General features: G+C 38.1%; 2 protein-coding genes across 2 annotated transcripts; one reads left to right on the forward strand and one right to left on the reverse strand.

Moving 5' to 3' along the window:
* The first annotated feature begins 4681 nt into the window (after positions 1-4681).
* Positions 4682-7248, forward strand: LOC106326203 (protein LEAFY-like). Its single transcript, XM_013764223.1, has 3 exons — positions 4682-5161; positions 5614-6014; positions 6853-7248. The coding sequence occupies exons 1-3, from the start codon at positions 4699-4701 to the stop codon at positions 7246-7248; spliced, it is 1260 nt and encodes a 419-aa protein (XP_013619677.1). The 5' UTR covers positions 4682-4698.
* Positions 7249-8700: 1452 nt separating this feature from the next.
* Positions 8701-14964, reverse strand: LOC106324651. The gene is made up of 12 exons (XM_013762606.1): positions 12437-14964; positions 12243-12371; positions 12031-12153; positions 11911-11945; positions 11551-11717; positions 10284-10387; positions 9994-10194; positions 9697-9903; positions 9462-9609; positions 9246-9376; positions 9066-9158; positions 8701-8988 (listed from the first exon to the last, which is right to left on the reverse strand). Exons 1-12 carry the CDS (start codon positions 14351-14353, stop codon positions 8890-8892), a joined length of 3354 nt encoding a protein of 1117 aa, XP_013618060.1. The 5' UTR covers positions 14354-14964; the 3' UTR covers positions 8701-8889.
* Between the last annotated feature and the right edge of the window lie 1676 nt (positions 14965-16640).

Below are 16640 nucleotides of genomic sequence, written 5' to 3' on the forward strand. Positions count from 1 at the left end.
ATTCATTATTAACTGTTTGTTCTTTTACTAAGGTTCAACCGATCCGGGAACGGGATCAGCGCATGGATCAACCGTATGATGTACTCGGCCCTCGACAGTGGACATCCGACTTTCACTCACTTCCCAACCGACAAGCAGGTTCTGTGGTTTCGTCAGTTTGCGGTAAGTATTCTAATTTTTTACTTATATTTTTAATCTTTAATATAAATTTTCTACTAATTGTGTTTTTTTTTTCAGCAAGAGTTCAACTGGAATTCCGATGAGACGCTCTTTATCTATCACCACTTTGTCCATAAAGTTATGGACAACTATGGGAAGCAGATCCACGAGTGGAAGAAGAAGTGGGAAATCAATAAGGTTCGATTTAATTTATTAAACAATTTTTTAATTTATTAAACTATTTTTTAATTTATTAAATAAAGGTCCCAAAGTCGATGAACGACACGGTCTGGAAGGAGTTGTGTGCGCATTGGGATAAGGAGGAGACGAAAGAAACTTCTTCCACCAACTCCACCAACCGCAGGAGCGACCGTAAAGGGAAGGGCATCTACAAGCATAACTTGGGTGCTCAATCTATTGCCACTCTCGGAGATCGCATGGTAAGTTCAACCGCTTTTTCTTCAATTATTTGAGTTTCAGAATTTAAATTTATTGTGCATTTCTTCTAATTTCTAATGTTTCTTTAATTTATGTTTTTTTTCAAGGTGGAAGAAAATGATGGCGAGCCGGTTGATGATCTCGCCCTAATGAGGATGGCGTATACCAACAAGAAGACCGGCCAGATTGATGACGGTCTTGTGAGGGACGTGGTCGACCTGGTCCAAACTCAGGTGGTAGACGAAGTGTCTCAGCTTCAAACCGAGGATGACGCTTCGACGGCTTCGACCAACTTGTCCCGGTTTCGAATCAACGAAATCGTTGAATCCGTAAGTTCTTTGTTTTTAAAAGTTCAATTCATTTATTTCTTGGTTTAAATTTCTAAATTTGGCTTTTTTCTATTCAGTCGGTTCCAAAGAAGAAGGGACGTTTGTTCGGTTTGGGTCGTCGCACCCGGTCGGTTCCCCCTTCTTCTGCACCACTGCCCTTTGTTGATCCAGAAGTACTTACGGCTCAGTTGAAGGACAAGGATGATCGCATATCTTTGTTGGAGACCCAGATGGCGGCTCAACAGGCGGGCTATGAGGCACAGAGGAGGCTGAACCAGCAAATGATGGAGATGATGCAGAGGATGTACCCGAACGAGGTGTTCCCGGACGTGCCAGACCCGTAGTTTTTTTTTCCCCAATCTCGGAATGTTTTATTTTTATTTGTGAAACTTTGAATATTAATTAGTATGATTTCAATTTTACTTTTAATTTCATATTTTCGAATTTAAATTTCAGAAATTTTATTTTTTCAAAAAAATTAATATTTTTTACATTTCGAGGAAATTAATTATATTTTTCACTACATCGATCGATGCGTTTTTGAACAAAAACGCATCGATCGATCCGTTTTTTTAAAAAAATATAGCGAGGGACATTTCCCTCGGAATTTTCCGAGGGACAACTCCCTCGGAAAATTCCGAGGAACGGATCCCTCGGAATATACCGAGGGAACAGTTCCTCGGAATAAACCGAGGAAAAAGTCCGTCGGCATACTCCTATCGATCGATGTATATATGTCCAAACACGCATCGATCGATGAACTTCCGAGGAATTATCCCGACGAAGTTCTACCTCGGTATATTCCGAGGACTTTTCCGACAAACAAGGGATCCTCGGAATTTCCTCGGAAATTTATTTCCTCGGAATTCCGTCGGAAAATTCCGAGGGATTTCAGAGGAAAAAAGAAATTCCGAGGAATTATTTCCGACGACGTATTTCGTCGGAATTGCGTCGGAATAACGATATTCCGACGAAATTCCGACGATTTTTTCCCTCAGAATCCTTGATGTTTTCTTGTAGTGCATGAACCTTCAGTTCACAGTACTCGAACTCGATAGCCTAACACCATAAACCCACCGAGAAGCAAACAAACAAACGCCATAAGATTAAGCTCCCTCCTCAACTGAGCCTTCATCGGGGAACCTAACATCCCCAACCTCTTTGTAAAGCTTCCATTAACCGAAGCCACCGAGGACAAGAAGGACACAAGACACTCCGGAAAAGATAATTATTCAAGGCCAGGAAAAGGACTCCAAAACACGGAGATAGCGGCGACAAGAACCTGAATCTTTTCAAAGGTGTTAGACATGTTCTGCTTTCCTCACACCACCTCACCAACAACACACAAAACACACCAAAAGCACACCACTTTTATCACCGTTGCTGTAATCAAACCCAAGAAGCCAAACACCAAGACCCAACAAGAATGCCTCAGGAGCGTTCTCTATCACCCACTACGGCTCCAAGGCCACGTAGCCAACCCACCGCTATAACAGAACGGAAAAACGTATCGTCAACCCTGAAGCAAGACTAGATTGCAAGAGAAAGGAAACCCTAGGAAGCGTAGTTGGATCTTCTCTGGAAACCTGACAAACTGACTTCACCATGCGAAAACCCTCCACCCTACCGCGCCTTGACTCCAGAATAAGCAGAACCACCGTTTACATCGAACATCTCAACGAGCTAAAGACGAAATCGAAGATGGAAGCCGAACCAGAGCTCAGACAAGACGGTAAGAGGATGGATTCTAAAGAGAAGCAAAGAACTCACTAACTGACAGGAGAAGGATGGTTCCGGTGACGGTCGTGCCGGCCGTACACCAGCCCCAAAACCAGATCTACTTTTCTCTCTCCCGATGACTTAACTAGGATTGTTCACTTCAATAAAAAAAAGACTTTTTCTTGGATTCATCCCCTAGGGTGAACCTTTAGGTTCACCCTAGGGGGTGAACCCAAGAATAACTCTAAAAAAAAGTTCCGGTTTTAATGTAATTTAACGTTTTTTTGTGACGATCACGAAGCTTTTTTGGGTCAGATTTTCTAACAAGAGCAAGATATGTACCTTTCGCTTACTATGATATTGTATATTTTTGTTCTATTTTTTTTTTATGAATCTGTTTTGGAAAGGTTTCTCTTTAAAAAGTTTAATATTAAGTATAATTAGACACAACCTATATATTAGTCTTCTTTTGGTTTTATATCCGAAATGAAATTTGGATTACTTATTTATTATAATAGTAATAATTTTCGTTTGTAATAGTTATTGTTTTTGTAGGGTCGCATACATTTTGCTTGGGTTGTCTTCAACTAAATTTGATGGGAATTTTAATTAACGGCATATTCAACTAGTCTAACATATATGCTATTTACTGAGCCTGAATTTTATGGGAACAAGTTAGTCTTCAAATGAAGAACAGTTATACGTTTGGAACGTGAGCTATCCATCATCAAATGAAGTTAATTAGTCTTCATACTGATGATGCCAAAAGAATAGCTCACCCAAAAAATTAGTAGTAAAGCAATTAAACAACAAGTTAGATGTTTGGTTCTATAACATTAATGTATTTTATCGGTTTGAGAATTTTTTTTATAAGATATTTTTGTTTTTTACCTAGAAAAGATTGACAAAAAAAAAATAGAAACGAAAATTTATGTTCAGGACAGGTGTAATAATTGATCAGGGAGATGACAACACGTAATGATCGTAGAAGAGATTAGACCCCAAAGTTCATGGGATTAGATAGACTGAAACACTCCTGACTCCTCCTTTTGAGGTTTTCACTTTGCATTTATTAATCTTTGTTCTCTAAATGTAAATCAATTCCCTATAAATCTATAAATACTCGGAATTTATTATTGCACTGCAGAAAATAAATTAAATTCCTATTTTTGCTATAAATTAACAATCTCATTTAATGTCCACGAGATTCGCGTTCAGACAATGCTGATATTTCTTATCACACAAAAATTATTTTCATTATAAATTTATCAGAACTTATACTTTTTTTTTTTATAACAGTAATCCCAAAAACTTTCTATATCTAAGGATTAATCACTACGAAACCCATAAGATCTGCGTTTTCTTACCACTTAAGGTATCCCGGATGATGAAGAGAAATCAAACTAGTGGTTTTATCCGAATTTATTTCACTAGTGGTTTTATCAGAATCTATACCATAACTCGTTGAACAAAAAAAAAAATACCATAACTTAAAAAGACGTACTCAGTAGCCTATGTGGATAACTTATTCGTTTGAGTTATGTAAAGGACACTAAAGAGAAATATATACATTTCTCCGGCTGCTGCAAAGAGTTTCGTACAAATTATAACGGTATACACAATATTGCCCGATTCAAAGAGACAATTACAGAAGTAAAACTATTAAAAACGTAAGAGATAAATTTAAAAATAAAAAATGTATTAATAAAAAGAAGAGAACACAATAAAAACCCTAATCATTTTATAACTTAACGTGTCAAATGACAAAGGGTCATAATCAGTATATAGAGAAAAAAGAATGTCGATGAAAGATAAAAAAGCTTGACTTGTTTAGTCACAACTGTCAATTTTCCAGCAAGACACATTATCTTCTTTATATAATACTTACATATATACATACGTACTTTATTGCAATAAACAGCTATATAAAATAAGAATATGTTTAAAAGTTGTATTTATTTTCTAGATTCTTTACTGTTGTATATATAGAAGCTGCTCGACTGGTCATTTTAACAATAAAGCAACCTCCTCAAAAAAAGAGTAGAAAGAGAATATGGATCCTGAAGGTTTCACGAGTGGCTTATTCCGATGGAACCCAGCGAGAGCAATGGTTCAACAACCACCGCCTCCGGTTCCTCCTCCACCGCAGCAACAACCGCCCGCAACACCGCAGACGGCAGCGTTTGGAATGAGACTAGGTGGGTTGGAGGGTTTGTTCGGTCCTTACGGAGTACGTTTTTACACGGCGGCGAAGATAGCTGAGTTAGGTTTTACGGCGAGCACCCTTGTGGGCATGAAGGACGAGGAGCTTGAGGATATGATGAATAGCCTCTCTCATATCTTTCGTTGGGAGCTTCTCGTCGGTGAACGGTACGGTGTCAAAGCCGCCGTTAGAGCTGAACGGAGACGGTTGCTAGAAGAGGAGGAGGAGGAGTCTTCTAGACGCCGTCATTTGCTACTCTCCGCCGCAGGTGATTCCGGCACTCATCACGCTCTTGATGCTCTCTCTCAAGAAGGTACAACATTGAATATATATTTATATACATTCCCCACGTTTTATATGTGTATGATAAGGTTGAGAGCAACATAATTTTCTGATAATGCTTTCGTTTAAAATATTAATACCAATTATTTGGAGGCTCTCCAGTGTAACTTCAAAGTCAACAATTGTATATAAGCTAACTCAAAAAAAAAAAAAAGTTATTATTAAAATTTAAACTTTAATTTTAATAATTTTGTTTTATAATTTGAGTGCTATTGAATCTAGATATAAAATATTTTGGGTCAAAGCGAATATTGTATCCAGTTGTCACTAGAACCATCCCTTAACGTGTATAGTGAAACTATTGTGTATACACTATGCAGTTGCAGTCAGGTTATTATATATTAGACCTATTGCAAGAAGTACGAGGATTAATTAGTTATAGTGTATAGAAATTATGTGATTGTGACCAAAGTGTATATATAGATGATTGGACAGGGTTATCAGAGGAGCCAGTGCATCAGCTAGAACATACCGATGCGGCGGGGAACAACGGCGGAGGAGGAGGCTATTGGGACTCAGGGCAGGCAAAGATGAAGAAGCCACAGCAAAGACGCAGAAAGAAACAGATGGTGACGTCAGTGGAAACCGATGATGACATGAACGAAGGTGAGGATGACGATGACGGTAACGGAGGAGGAGGTGGTGGTGTGTTGGGGATTGAGAGACAGAGGGAGCATCCGTTTATCGTAACGGAGCCAGGGGAAGTGGCACGTGGCAAAAAGAACGGTTTGGATTATCTTTTCCACTTGTACGAACAGTGTCGCGAGTTTCTTATTCAGGTTCAGACCATTGCTAAAGACCGCGGCGAAAAATGCCCCACCAAGGTATCTTCCAAGACTTAATCCTAGCCGTACGTTTACTTTTACACTATAATTATTTTTAGAAAAATATATTTATATATTAGTTCTGTCGGAATTTATGAGGTATGGTAGGGATACCATAGCCATTATCATCGACAGCTGTTTTAAAGTAAGTTTGACAAGTCACTAGGTCAGGGTTTTTCAGTATTACTTTTGTTATTTTCTTTTTAGTTTTTGCTATGTGTGGAATAGATTTATATAGGTTCTGATTTACATTTTCTTTTTGTTAACGAATATAGTTAGATTTCAATTTAAAGTTTTGACAGAGTCAGCGTACGACAACGTGTCGAGTTAGGATAAAAACACAGTCGTTGTTTTGTTTTAGTCTAAAAACGACATGAGATAGCAAGTACTAAGATACGATGTCCTTATGCATTTAGATTCAATTTCTGCATGCATGTGTGTGTGTAAATAAACATAGATATTATACTTTTTGACAATTAATAAGGATATTTTTTGTGTGTATATATTTAGAAATAATATTTGGATACATGATATTGCTCAGCGGGTAATAGTGTCTCCTTTTTTCGAGTGGTGATAGTACATAATCCATGAGCAGCTCTGTGCCATTGCTTGTACAGACGCACGTTATTTTTTTTAAAAATACAGAAAATTTAAGCGAATAAAACTCCTTTTTTTGTTCTTTCTCAAATTTTCAGTTCCAACGTTTTTATGATAATCTTTTTAGAACATAAATATTGGTACTTTTCTATACTATATCCCATTTTTTAGGGAAAAACAAAACATTTTGTTTGGAGTTATTAAATACTGATTTTTATGTTTTGGAAAAATATGTAAATAGGTGACGAACCAAGTATTCAGATACGCCAAGAAGTCCGGAGCAAGTTACATAAACAAGCCGAAGATGCGACACTACGTTCATTGCTACGCACTCCACTGCCTAGACGAAGAAGCTTCAAACGCTCTTCGAAGAGCGTTTAAAGAGCGCGGCGAGAACGTTGGGTCGTGGCGTCAGGCATGTTACAAGCCGCTTGTGAACATTGCATGTCGTCACGGTTGGGACATAGACGCTGTTTTCAACGCTCATCCTCGCCTCTCCATTTGGTATGTTCCCACTAAGCTGCGTCAGCTCTGCCATTTGGAGCGGAGCAATGCGGTTGCTGCGGCTTCAGCTTTGGTCGGGAACGGTATTAGCTGCACGGGGTCGTCTGCGTCTGGCGGTTTGGGGTTTAATTAGTTGGGTTATTGTTGGTTTAGTTTCTTGTTCGTTTCCTTAGTTAATTATTAGCCTCTAGTTTACTCGGTTTTGCTGGGCTTGTTCGTTTTTTTTTCCGAATCGATATATTATTATAAAAAAAATTACAATGAAACGAAAAATCAGTCAAGATAAGAATGAATAATTACACTTAACATATAAAAATAAAATCTAAATAATAAATGGGAGTAGAATCTGTAGAAGCCGGATAACCGGATCGAAACAAACGATACGATGTTAAGGAACATATAGACGATTCAAAACCGAAACGAAAATGAACCATGGAGTCGAGACGAATCTCTTTCCTTAACTTTTAATATTCGCTCCGTTAGTGCGACAGATCTGTACGAAAATGAGTACTAGGATAAAACCATGATAGGTTATCACGCGTCACTCGTGAAGAACCTCTACGAACTATTGATCTACGAAACACTCTCTAGACTTACACTGAGGAATTTGGTGATTTTGGTTGCGTAAAAACTTAATCAGAAATGAAAGAGGAGACGAGTTTATAAAGAGGAGAAGGCGAGCCACTTTCCATAACTGATGCAGCACGTGCGCACGTTGGCGGAAATCTCGCGAGGATCTCGGAGGCGAAGCGTTACGAAACTTCCTCCGCAAGATCTTTTCTCGTTTAAAACTTATCGTCAAAGAGAGAGACAGCGTGTTGTTTTTAAACGAATTACGTGTTGTTTAAAATAAAATGCATGCTTTTTCGGGAATTATATGGCAAAACGTTAAGCTTAACTTGGTCAAAAAAAATATTCTTATTGGGCCAAAAGCCCTCCACCAAGACGGCCGGACGGAAGCGACGCGCGTGTGGAGAGCCTATCTCTCCATATTGTTCAAGCAATGGTATATGAATGACCATATTTATATTCCTCATTTCTTCTACTCTTCCCCGATGTGGGACTCTTCCTCATCTCTTCATTAAAGCTTTATTAGGCTGTTAAACATAAGAGGGCAAGTCATTTGCTTTTCACCATTTTAATTAAAACCCATTTGGTTTAATGGATCCAACATAATCTGCTGGAAAAGGAGAGAATGGTGCACTTGGACACACTTAAATGAAGTAGAATCTGGAATTGAGTTCCTGTTTGTAAATAAAATGTTCTGCTTGCTTCTTCTGACTTGCAGGGAATGCATAGAGGGAAGCAGAGAAAACGAATAGAAACTACTGAGCAAAAGAAGAAAGCATCAAGAACCATTGAGTCCATCGGGACCCAAAGAGCTCATCAGACAAGAAGCAGAAGAAGCCATTGGTGCATAGTCGACGAATGACTAGGAACCAAACAAAGTTAAGTTCCCGGTCCTGATGCTTTGGTTCCACTTGGCGTGTCACCTACTGCTAGAACAGTAACCAGGAGGTAAGTAAAGTAAGCGCAAGTACAAGTCTGCACCAGAATATATCTTTACTATGCCCAGCAAAAACAATCAGCTTAAAAACTGTACATGTACTCTTTTATCATGTCATTACTTGCACATTGGTGTCTCTTGAGAAGATCAAGTTTCACATGACTATCAAACTTGATTCAAGATATGAGTCTCTAAGTACATAACGTCAGAGCCAAATTCTCAATGTTTTATACATCGATGCTGGGTTTCACCATGTTGATACACTTGTTAGGTCCTCACATATAGGACAGCTTCAAAGAACAGAATCTCTGGCCGAATCTTCCTTTCTCCACAGAATCTAACCACACTTTTCCAGCTACCAACAACCTACGCCATTGCCACACACATATTATCCCAACAATTCAACACAAGGAAGACAAAAAAATCAACAGTTTCTGTATTACCTCTCCTGCTAAAGACTCACGTCTGAGATTGACCCACCGGTTCTTTTCATAAACCATGCAGATGTGTTCTTCGTCTTCTTCACCATAACCAACCTGCATTCACATCCCTTATATCAGAGACTATTACAGAGAAACACAAAAGAACAATAGGACACGTTTTTTATTTTTTTTTTATTTTACCATTGACACAAGACGGTAGTTAGTGTTTGGTTCTAAGCCTTCGTACAGCCTGCTGATATCTATCTCCCACTCCAGAGCTTTTGTTGTTTCAGAAATTTCCTTTTCAGTTTCACTCTTCTCCCATTCTAACACTACAAAACACCAACGTTATTTTATTATAACCATAACCAATGAAACGAGTATATGAGATCACAATCATGGTTCTCAAAAACTTACCGATTGTGAAGATAGGTGGGCATCTACTTATAACATGATGAACAAAGTTTGTCGTTCCACAACCTCCAGTTTTAATGTCACATAACATTTTATATTCCATGCGGGTCACCTTAATGATATCCACAAACTTTATATCCCCAAAAGCACACTGCATATATGCAAAGCACATAGCATCTTTACAAAAGTACCAGTTTCTCTAGGGAAAGACAAGGAGCCCAAATTAATGAAAACATACATTCACGTTTCTGATTGAATCTGCAGCCGTAACAATGCCATAAGAACTCTGCTCTGGATAATTTGGCTTCCTTCCGCATTTTCTACAACTCATTCTTTCATTTTCCTCCAACGTGAAAAGGCGAGTCACCAAGCTTTCTCCTTCTGAGTTTTTCCAGCAATGCCAAGACTCAAGGATGGTTACAAGTACCTCAGCAGCACCACTCGACTGAAAGAAAAAATACATTACCTTCAGTTAAGCTTATTAAGAGATAAAAATAGAATATGATGCTTAGAAGCTTATATTATTCACACGAACCATGGAATCAACTGCTTCTAAGGACACGAGTAAGTCTCTCAAGATGAGACTGTAGACTCCCTCAGTTTTTATTTCCTCTGACACGACAGAGGTAAATAAAATTTGTAGCGCACATAGAACTTGTTCTTCCAGGTTGTCATGAACTGGTTGCTTATTGTACTTTAGAACTTGTTCTCTAAGAACGTTTATGCTCAGAAGGGCCTGCAAATACCAACATTCTTTGTGAACTTATCAAAGAAAATATGGAATGAGTTGAATCAGAAGACCACAGTTAACGTATACTGGTTTACCTTTAGCGTCATGTCAAGAGCTGAATTGTATCTGGCTGCAGCTCCTTCAAGGACTGGCTCCAAATGTTTCGACAGTGAATCTTCTCCAGGCATGTTTTTCATATCTTGAAGGTGGCGAATAAAGAAATAAGAATAATGAGCGCATAACAAAACAAAACAAATTCAAATTATTCGTCAATTGAGAAAAGATCTTTTTACCATCACGGTCAATTGTAGTAGCTTTTTCCGGTTCCATAGAATCTTCTTCCAGTTCAAGTTTGACGGAAGATTCACTGGAGATGTAAGAACAAATTTGTCTCAGAGAAAACCAGAAAACAATTCATCAAACACGCAAAAAAGGACTGTTGAGGTACCTTACCGTTCAATAGTCTTATCAACAGGACTAGCCATGCTCGTTGAAGTTATCTGCTGCGCCATGAAGCCCATTCATTCTTAGAGCTTATTAACCGAAAAGTCACAGAGAAGCAAATAGAGAAATTTAGAACTTCAAATACATTAATGCTATCATCTTTTTTCGTCTTTTTGGCCTGTGACTTCTTCCCCCCTTTGAGTGACTTCTTCTTCTCTTCTGCTGCATCTGACTTGACTTTGGGTTCCATGATCACAATTTCATTCTACATGAAAAGAGACATGAAAACATATAAGAAAACAATTCAAATACCAAATCAGCCAGCAGCAAATGAAAGCTCTCTGTGTATAAATAAAGTTTCAAACCAACCAGCAAGAAAGGTTTCAGTGTGAATTTATACAAGAACGTAAAGAGATATGGAATGAGCTAAATCAGAAGATGACAGTTTAGGTACTGAATCTTGTTACTTTTTTTGTTTGGTTACTGCTTTACCTTTAGCGTCATGTCAAGATCTGACTCCAAATGTCCGGACAGTGAACCTTCTCCAGGCATGTTTTGCATATCTTGAAGATGGCAAATGAATATTAATAAGAAGGATGAATCTTAAAAAAAAAAAAAAAGAAGTTCAAATTAATCGTCACTTAAGAATCTCTTTTTACCACCAGTGTTAACTTTAGTAGCTCCCTCTTGAATGTCATTGGTGGATGAAATTTCCAATGGACCCTTTTCACTTCCTAGAGTATCTTCTGGTTTCATGGCGATGGAATCTTCTTCCATCGTTTTTGGTAATTGAGATGTACCTCCCGGGTCATGGTCGATTGAAGGTTTTCTTTTCATGTAAAAAAAATTCATCAAACACGCAAAAAAAAAAAAAAAGAAGTTCAAATTAATCGTCCCTTAAGAATCTCTTTTTACCACCAGTGTTAACTTTAGTAGCTCCCTCTTGAATGTCATTGGTGGATGAAATTTCCAATGGACCCTTTTCACTTCCTAGAGTATCTTCTGGTTTCATGGCGATGGAATCTTCTTCCATCGTTTTTGGTAATTGAGATGTACCTCCCGGTTCATGGTCGATTGAAGGTTTTCTGTACATGTAAGAACAATTCATCAAACACGCAAAAAAAAAAAAAAAGACTCTTGAGGTACCATGTAAGTAAACGTATTTCCCCTCGAATGTTCTTTGCATTTACTTGTGTTTAAGGGATATATATTCCCTTGGATATTGGTAATTAATCTAACAGAGTGAGAGAATATTATGGGAGGGTATCTAACACTTACTGTTCAACAGGACTAGCCACACTCGTTGAAGTTATCTGTTGCCCATGAGGACCATTCATTCTTAGAAACGATTTGCAGAAAAGTCAGAGAAGCAAACAGAGAATTTAAAACTTCAAAGACCTTAATGCTTTTACTTGTCTTCTTCTTTTTTGCCTCTTTGAGTGACTTCTTCTCCTCTTCGAGTAAAAGATCAGCTTCTGCTGCATCTGACTTGGCTTTTGATTCCATATTTAAAATCTCATTCTACATGAAAACCATATAAGAAACATCTCAAATGTCAGATAAGATAGAAAATGAGAGCTCTCTGTGTATAACCAAAGTTTAAAACCAACCAGCAAGAAAGGTTTTAGCAGTTGCAGCATGTGAGAGCGGTTGTCAAAAGCAGAAAGCCTTGTGAGCTTGTCTAACAATCTAATCCTTGAATTATCAATCAGCAGTATCTTTGCATCGATCCGCAGAACCTGCAAGTGATATAGATACTTTCAGATGGACACTTTTATGTTATTATGAAAATATATTGATGAACCTTTTCTGTGACAGCCGATTTCAGAAGTTCTATGTACTTCAACACTATCTCATCTTCGAGACCTTTACCCTCACGTACACGACTCATGCAATCTTCTAAGTCAAATGTCGGATCCCATCCTCCCTCGAAAACATCTCGTACTGCACACAAGAACAATCTTGCTGTGAGGGAGTTTTTTTCTTTTGGGACTCTCTCTTCACATCTATCACAGAGAAGAGATGCATAGCTCTTCTTCCTTCGATCGTCCTGAACATTCTCTCTTCTTTTGTCTTCAAGCATACACAAGTTCTCCACGAAAGTAAGAGCTGCTTCATACTCCAAGACATGCTCCTTCTTTTTATAGTTGTTTCCCAACGTTTTACATGTGTACTGAACAGCTCTCAGAACAGCCACCCAGGTTTCAAGATTGTGTTCCCTGATAGGTTTTGGAAAGCTCTTATCCACTGAAGAGCAGTCACCTAGCCAGGATATCATATCACCTCCCTGAGCTTGTGCCTTGGCGTAGTGAACATCAGGATCTTTAATCAATTTGATTTTCCCATCATCAACACAACCATCAAATGGGGCAGCACTATTGCTTTTCAACAGTCTTTTATCCAGAAGCAGCAACGAAAACTGCTCGTCAAGTTCAACACTTTCTTTAATTCGAATACGATCCAACACACTGTCCACTCCTCTGCAAACTTGTTCTCTACCATCATGCCTTTCACACTTGATGGTTATTAGAAAGGCTCGGATCTGACTGAGCTCATAACGTTCAAGAAAACATACGCTCTGTGGCGTTTCCACTATGTGACAATCGCTAATACTCTCTTCTGAAACCTCAAGTTTCCTAAGATGCTTAACCGGAAAACGCATCACCCAGTCTCGAATGCTGCAGGAGAGAATCTGATGCTCATAGAGCGACACAAGGAGTAGTTTAACTTCCTTGAGCAAACCACTCCGCTTTTCATCCTCGACCAAAGGCCATACGTTGGACCACCCCTTCTTCCTAGATTCCGTTGTAAACGCTTTCACATCTTCCAGCTGAGTCTTGATCATTTCAACCGCAGCTACTGTATCCACCGCCTCCCAACCTCCACCCTTAATCTTATGACCCCAGTTTTTCCCTATCCTCATGACCACATCCTTCTCCGACTCAGGCTTAAAATCTGCACCATGTTGTTGCTCAAAATGAGCTTTACATTCTTCAGCACTAGTGAAATCCGCTAAACATATAGTTCGACACACCCATGTCCTCCATTTTTTATGTTCCTTAGCATAAGCCAGAACTTTCTCCAAAGCCTTTAGTGACCCCTCGCTGTTATGTACAAAGCCTCTAAGCTTCTCAATGCTTACTTTCATCAACTCCCTTTTGATCTTAACATCCAAACCAATCCAAAACAACCTCAGTCCTTTATTAACAGGCTCTAGACTTCTCTTTGTCTCAACAAACTTCGCCTCATCGGTTCTGATAGTCTCAGTCTTGGATTCAAGTATCCTGAACTCTGCATCTTTGATCATAAACTCCAGTTTTTTCCTCCTTTGTTCTTCTAGGCCTCGAGAAACATATAAACTCTGTCTCCCTACGCGAACGCACTCCTTGTAGTACAGCACTGATCCAAGGTGTTGACCTAGTTGGTGGAGCCTTTCTGCGCAGAGCCGCGAGAGGTTTACGTCTTCGGCAAGGCATGACACGGAAGCCAAAAGGTACGTGAACGCCAAGTTAGGGTTCTCTGTTGCTCGTGATAGCTTTGAGAAGATTCTAGCTTGTTCATTGTGAAGAAGAAGCGATGGGCCTTCTTCTTGTGAATAGAATAGTAGCAAATCTTCGAGTATCTCCAGGGCCTTGGTGTGGTCTCCTTTAGCGATTAGATCTTTGGCGTCACGGAAGAGCTCCGCGGCTTCTTCGTCGTCTTTAAAGAGAGGAGACTCCATTATAGTCAACGATTCTCAAAGAGGCTTTCTTTCGGTTTCTTGCTCTCCAAGTTTTGTTTTTTTCGCTTTTTTTCAGAGAGAGAGAGTTGTTAAAGAGTAGAGAGGCGGGAAAATCAACGAACGTAACAGAAAGGAAGAGAAGACGGTGGCTTCTATCACGTGAGAGGCACGTGACAAGGCGTGGGGGAAAAAACAACATTTTGAGAGTTGCCATTGGGGAATTGTATCGAACACTTTGTGCGCATTTACCCATTTGGGATAAATAAACCAAAACTAGTGTGAAGTTTTGGACAGTGTTCGTCTTCATGATTGAGATGAACAAAGTGTGTATAGGCAAACACTAAATCAAGCAGCGTGAGTCTATTAAAGGTGGTGGAGAAAAGCCTAATCTTCAAAAATTGAAAGATACGGGGCAAAGAAATAATATTTTGAAACATATGGGGACCAAAAAAATAATGTTTAAAAGTTCTGTTACCAGCAAAGTAAAAATGGAAGAGAGCTTCTTTCTTCTTTTGAAGCTCAATGAAGTAAAACGCTCTAAGGTTTTGTAACATGAAATTTAAGCTCTAACCAGTGGACTTCAAATGGTTTGAAAATCAAAAATCTCGATACTATTTTTTAGTAGCATGAAATTTAAGCTCTAACTGGTGACCACAAAAGTAATAAAAGAAATAAGGAAGAAAAACAAAATAATAGAAATACTTATTACGTATTGTTCCTTGCCGGATTTTGATAAAGAATAATTCTACTCTATAATTCCTTAAACTAAAGAAATGAGAATGAGCATTTCGGAAAAATATTTCTTATAAATGGTGTCAAATTTAAGGAAAAAAAGAAGAATTATCTATTCCTACTCATTGGTCCCCCTATTTAGAGCCTTAGTGATAATTCAACTATATTACAGTTCACCATCACAAAGCGACCTCCATATCAGTTTTCTTGACTTTATTCGCTAGCTCCAAGAAGATGTCTCCTTGTCTGATGTCATAGTACCACGAGTCTCTCTCTTCCCTGTAGGCTGAAAGCAAATTGTCAAGCACCACCAGCCACTTGTTGTGATCACCGCCGTTAGGGTAGCGTATAACCTTTCGGCAGAAGTTTCTTGACCTCAGCATCATCCAATTCCATTTCTCCAAAATTCTTGCGGGCTTTCTTGACTCTCAAGTTATTTTTATTTCGTCAGAGGGAAAAGAAAAATCAAAGGAATGTATAATAGCAAACGCGGTCAAGAGGCTGGCTTTTATCACGTGAGTGCCACGTGACATGGTTTTGTGTTTGGGATATAAAAAAAAAAAAAAAAACATACACCAGTAGGGAATTTTGTCGAACACCTTGTGTGCGTTTCCCGTTTGGAATAAACAATATAGAAATAAATACGAAACTTGTGTGAAATCTTCGAGTTTGGCTTGAAAAGATTAAAGTAGTAAGGTCTTTCTTCATGTTTGGTATGAACAAAATTCGTAGAAAATGTTTCAAAGATGATAGCCATTGAAGACGACAACACAAGAGATTCGATGAAAGAAATTTTCAAATAAGGATTTGTTTATATATTTGGAAGATATTGGGGGCAAAAATAATTATTTGAAACATTGGGGACTACACCCGAATAACCACATTAAAGTAGTTGGTAAGATTTAACTTCCGACATTTCTCAGAGGGAGTTATTGGAACCAGAATTTAAAAAGAGTTTAGTGATTTTAAAAGTTGACAGATTTTTAAAAGTTTAGTAGATTTAACAAATGTTTTTAAATTTCTATGAAATATTTTGTATTAATTTCTATAGATTGTCATTGATTATTAAGAATTTGCACAATGTCATGTTTTCAAAAAGTTTATCGTAATATACAAAATATTGTAGAAATTTTCAACAATGAATCTCGATGAGACACTAGTGTATTATCATTTGGTGTGTTCACATAGACAAATGCATTTTATGGTATTGGTTCCTTGTGTAACGGTTTTTTCTTTGTTTTATTATGAAAATAGTCATTTTTATCTTCATATTACGTGACAGATTTTTATCAGTTTTATTTTCATTGACATTTTGAGACATCACTCTTACAAACGAAAGATTATGTTTGAACACACCAAATACAAAACTAACCGACAACGAGATCTCCAGAAATCAGAGGCCAAACAAGAAAAATCTATCATATGGTATGTGAATGTTTTTATTACTACACAGATTTCAGAAATCTTATGAATAGACATGATATTTTCAAAATCTAGTCTTATGAGTAAAAATATAAAGAATTTGGCTTCTAATAACCATAGACTTTAATAGAAT

The sequence above is a fragment of the Brassica oleracea genome, chromosome C2 (assembly GCF_000695525.1).
Source record: "Brassica oleracea var. oleracea cultivar TO1000 chromosome C2, BOL, whole genome shotgun sequence".
Classification (NCBI taxonomy): Eukaryota; Viridiplantae; Streptophyta; class Magnoliopsida; order Brassicales; family Brassicaceae; genus Brassica; species Brassica oleracea.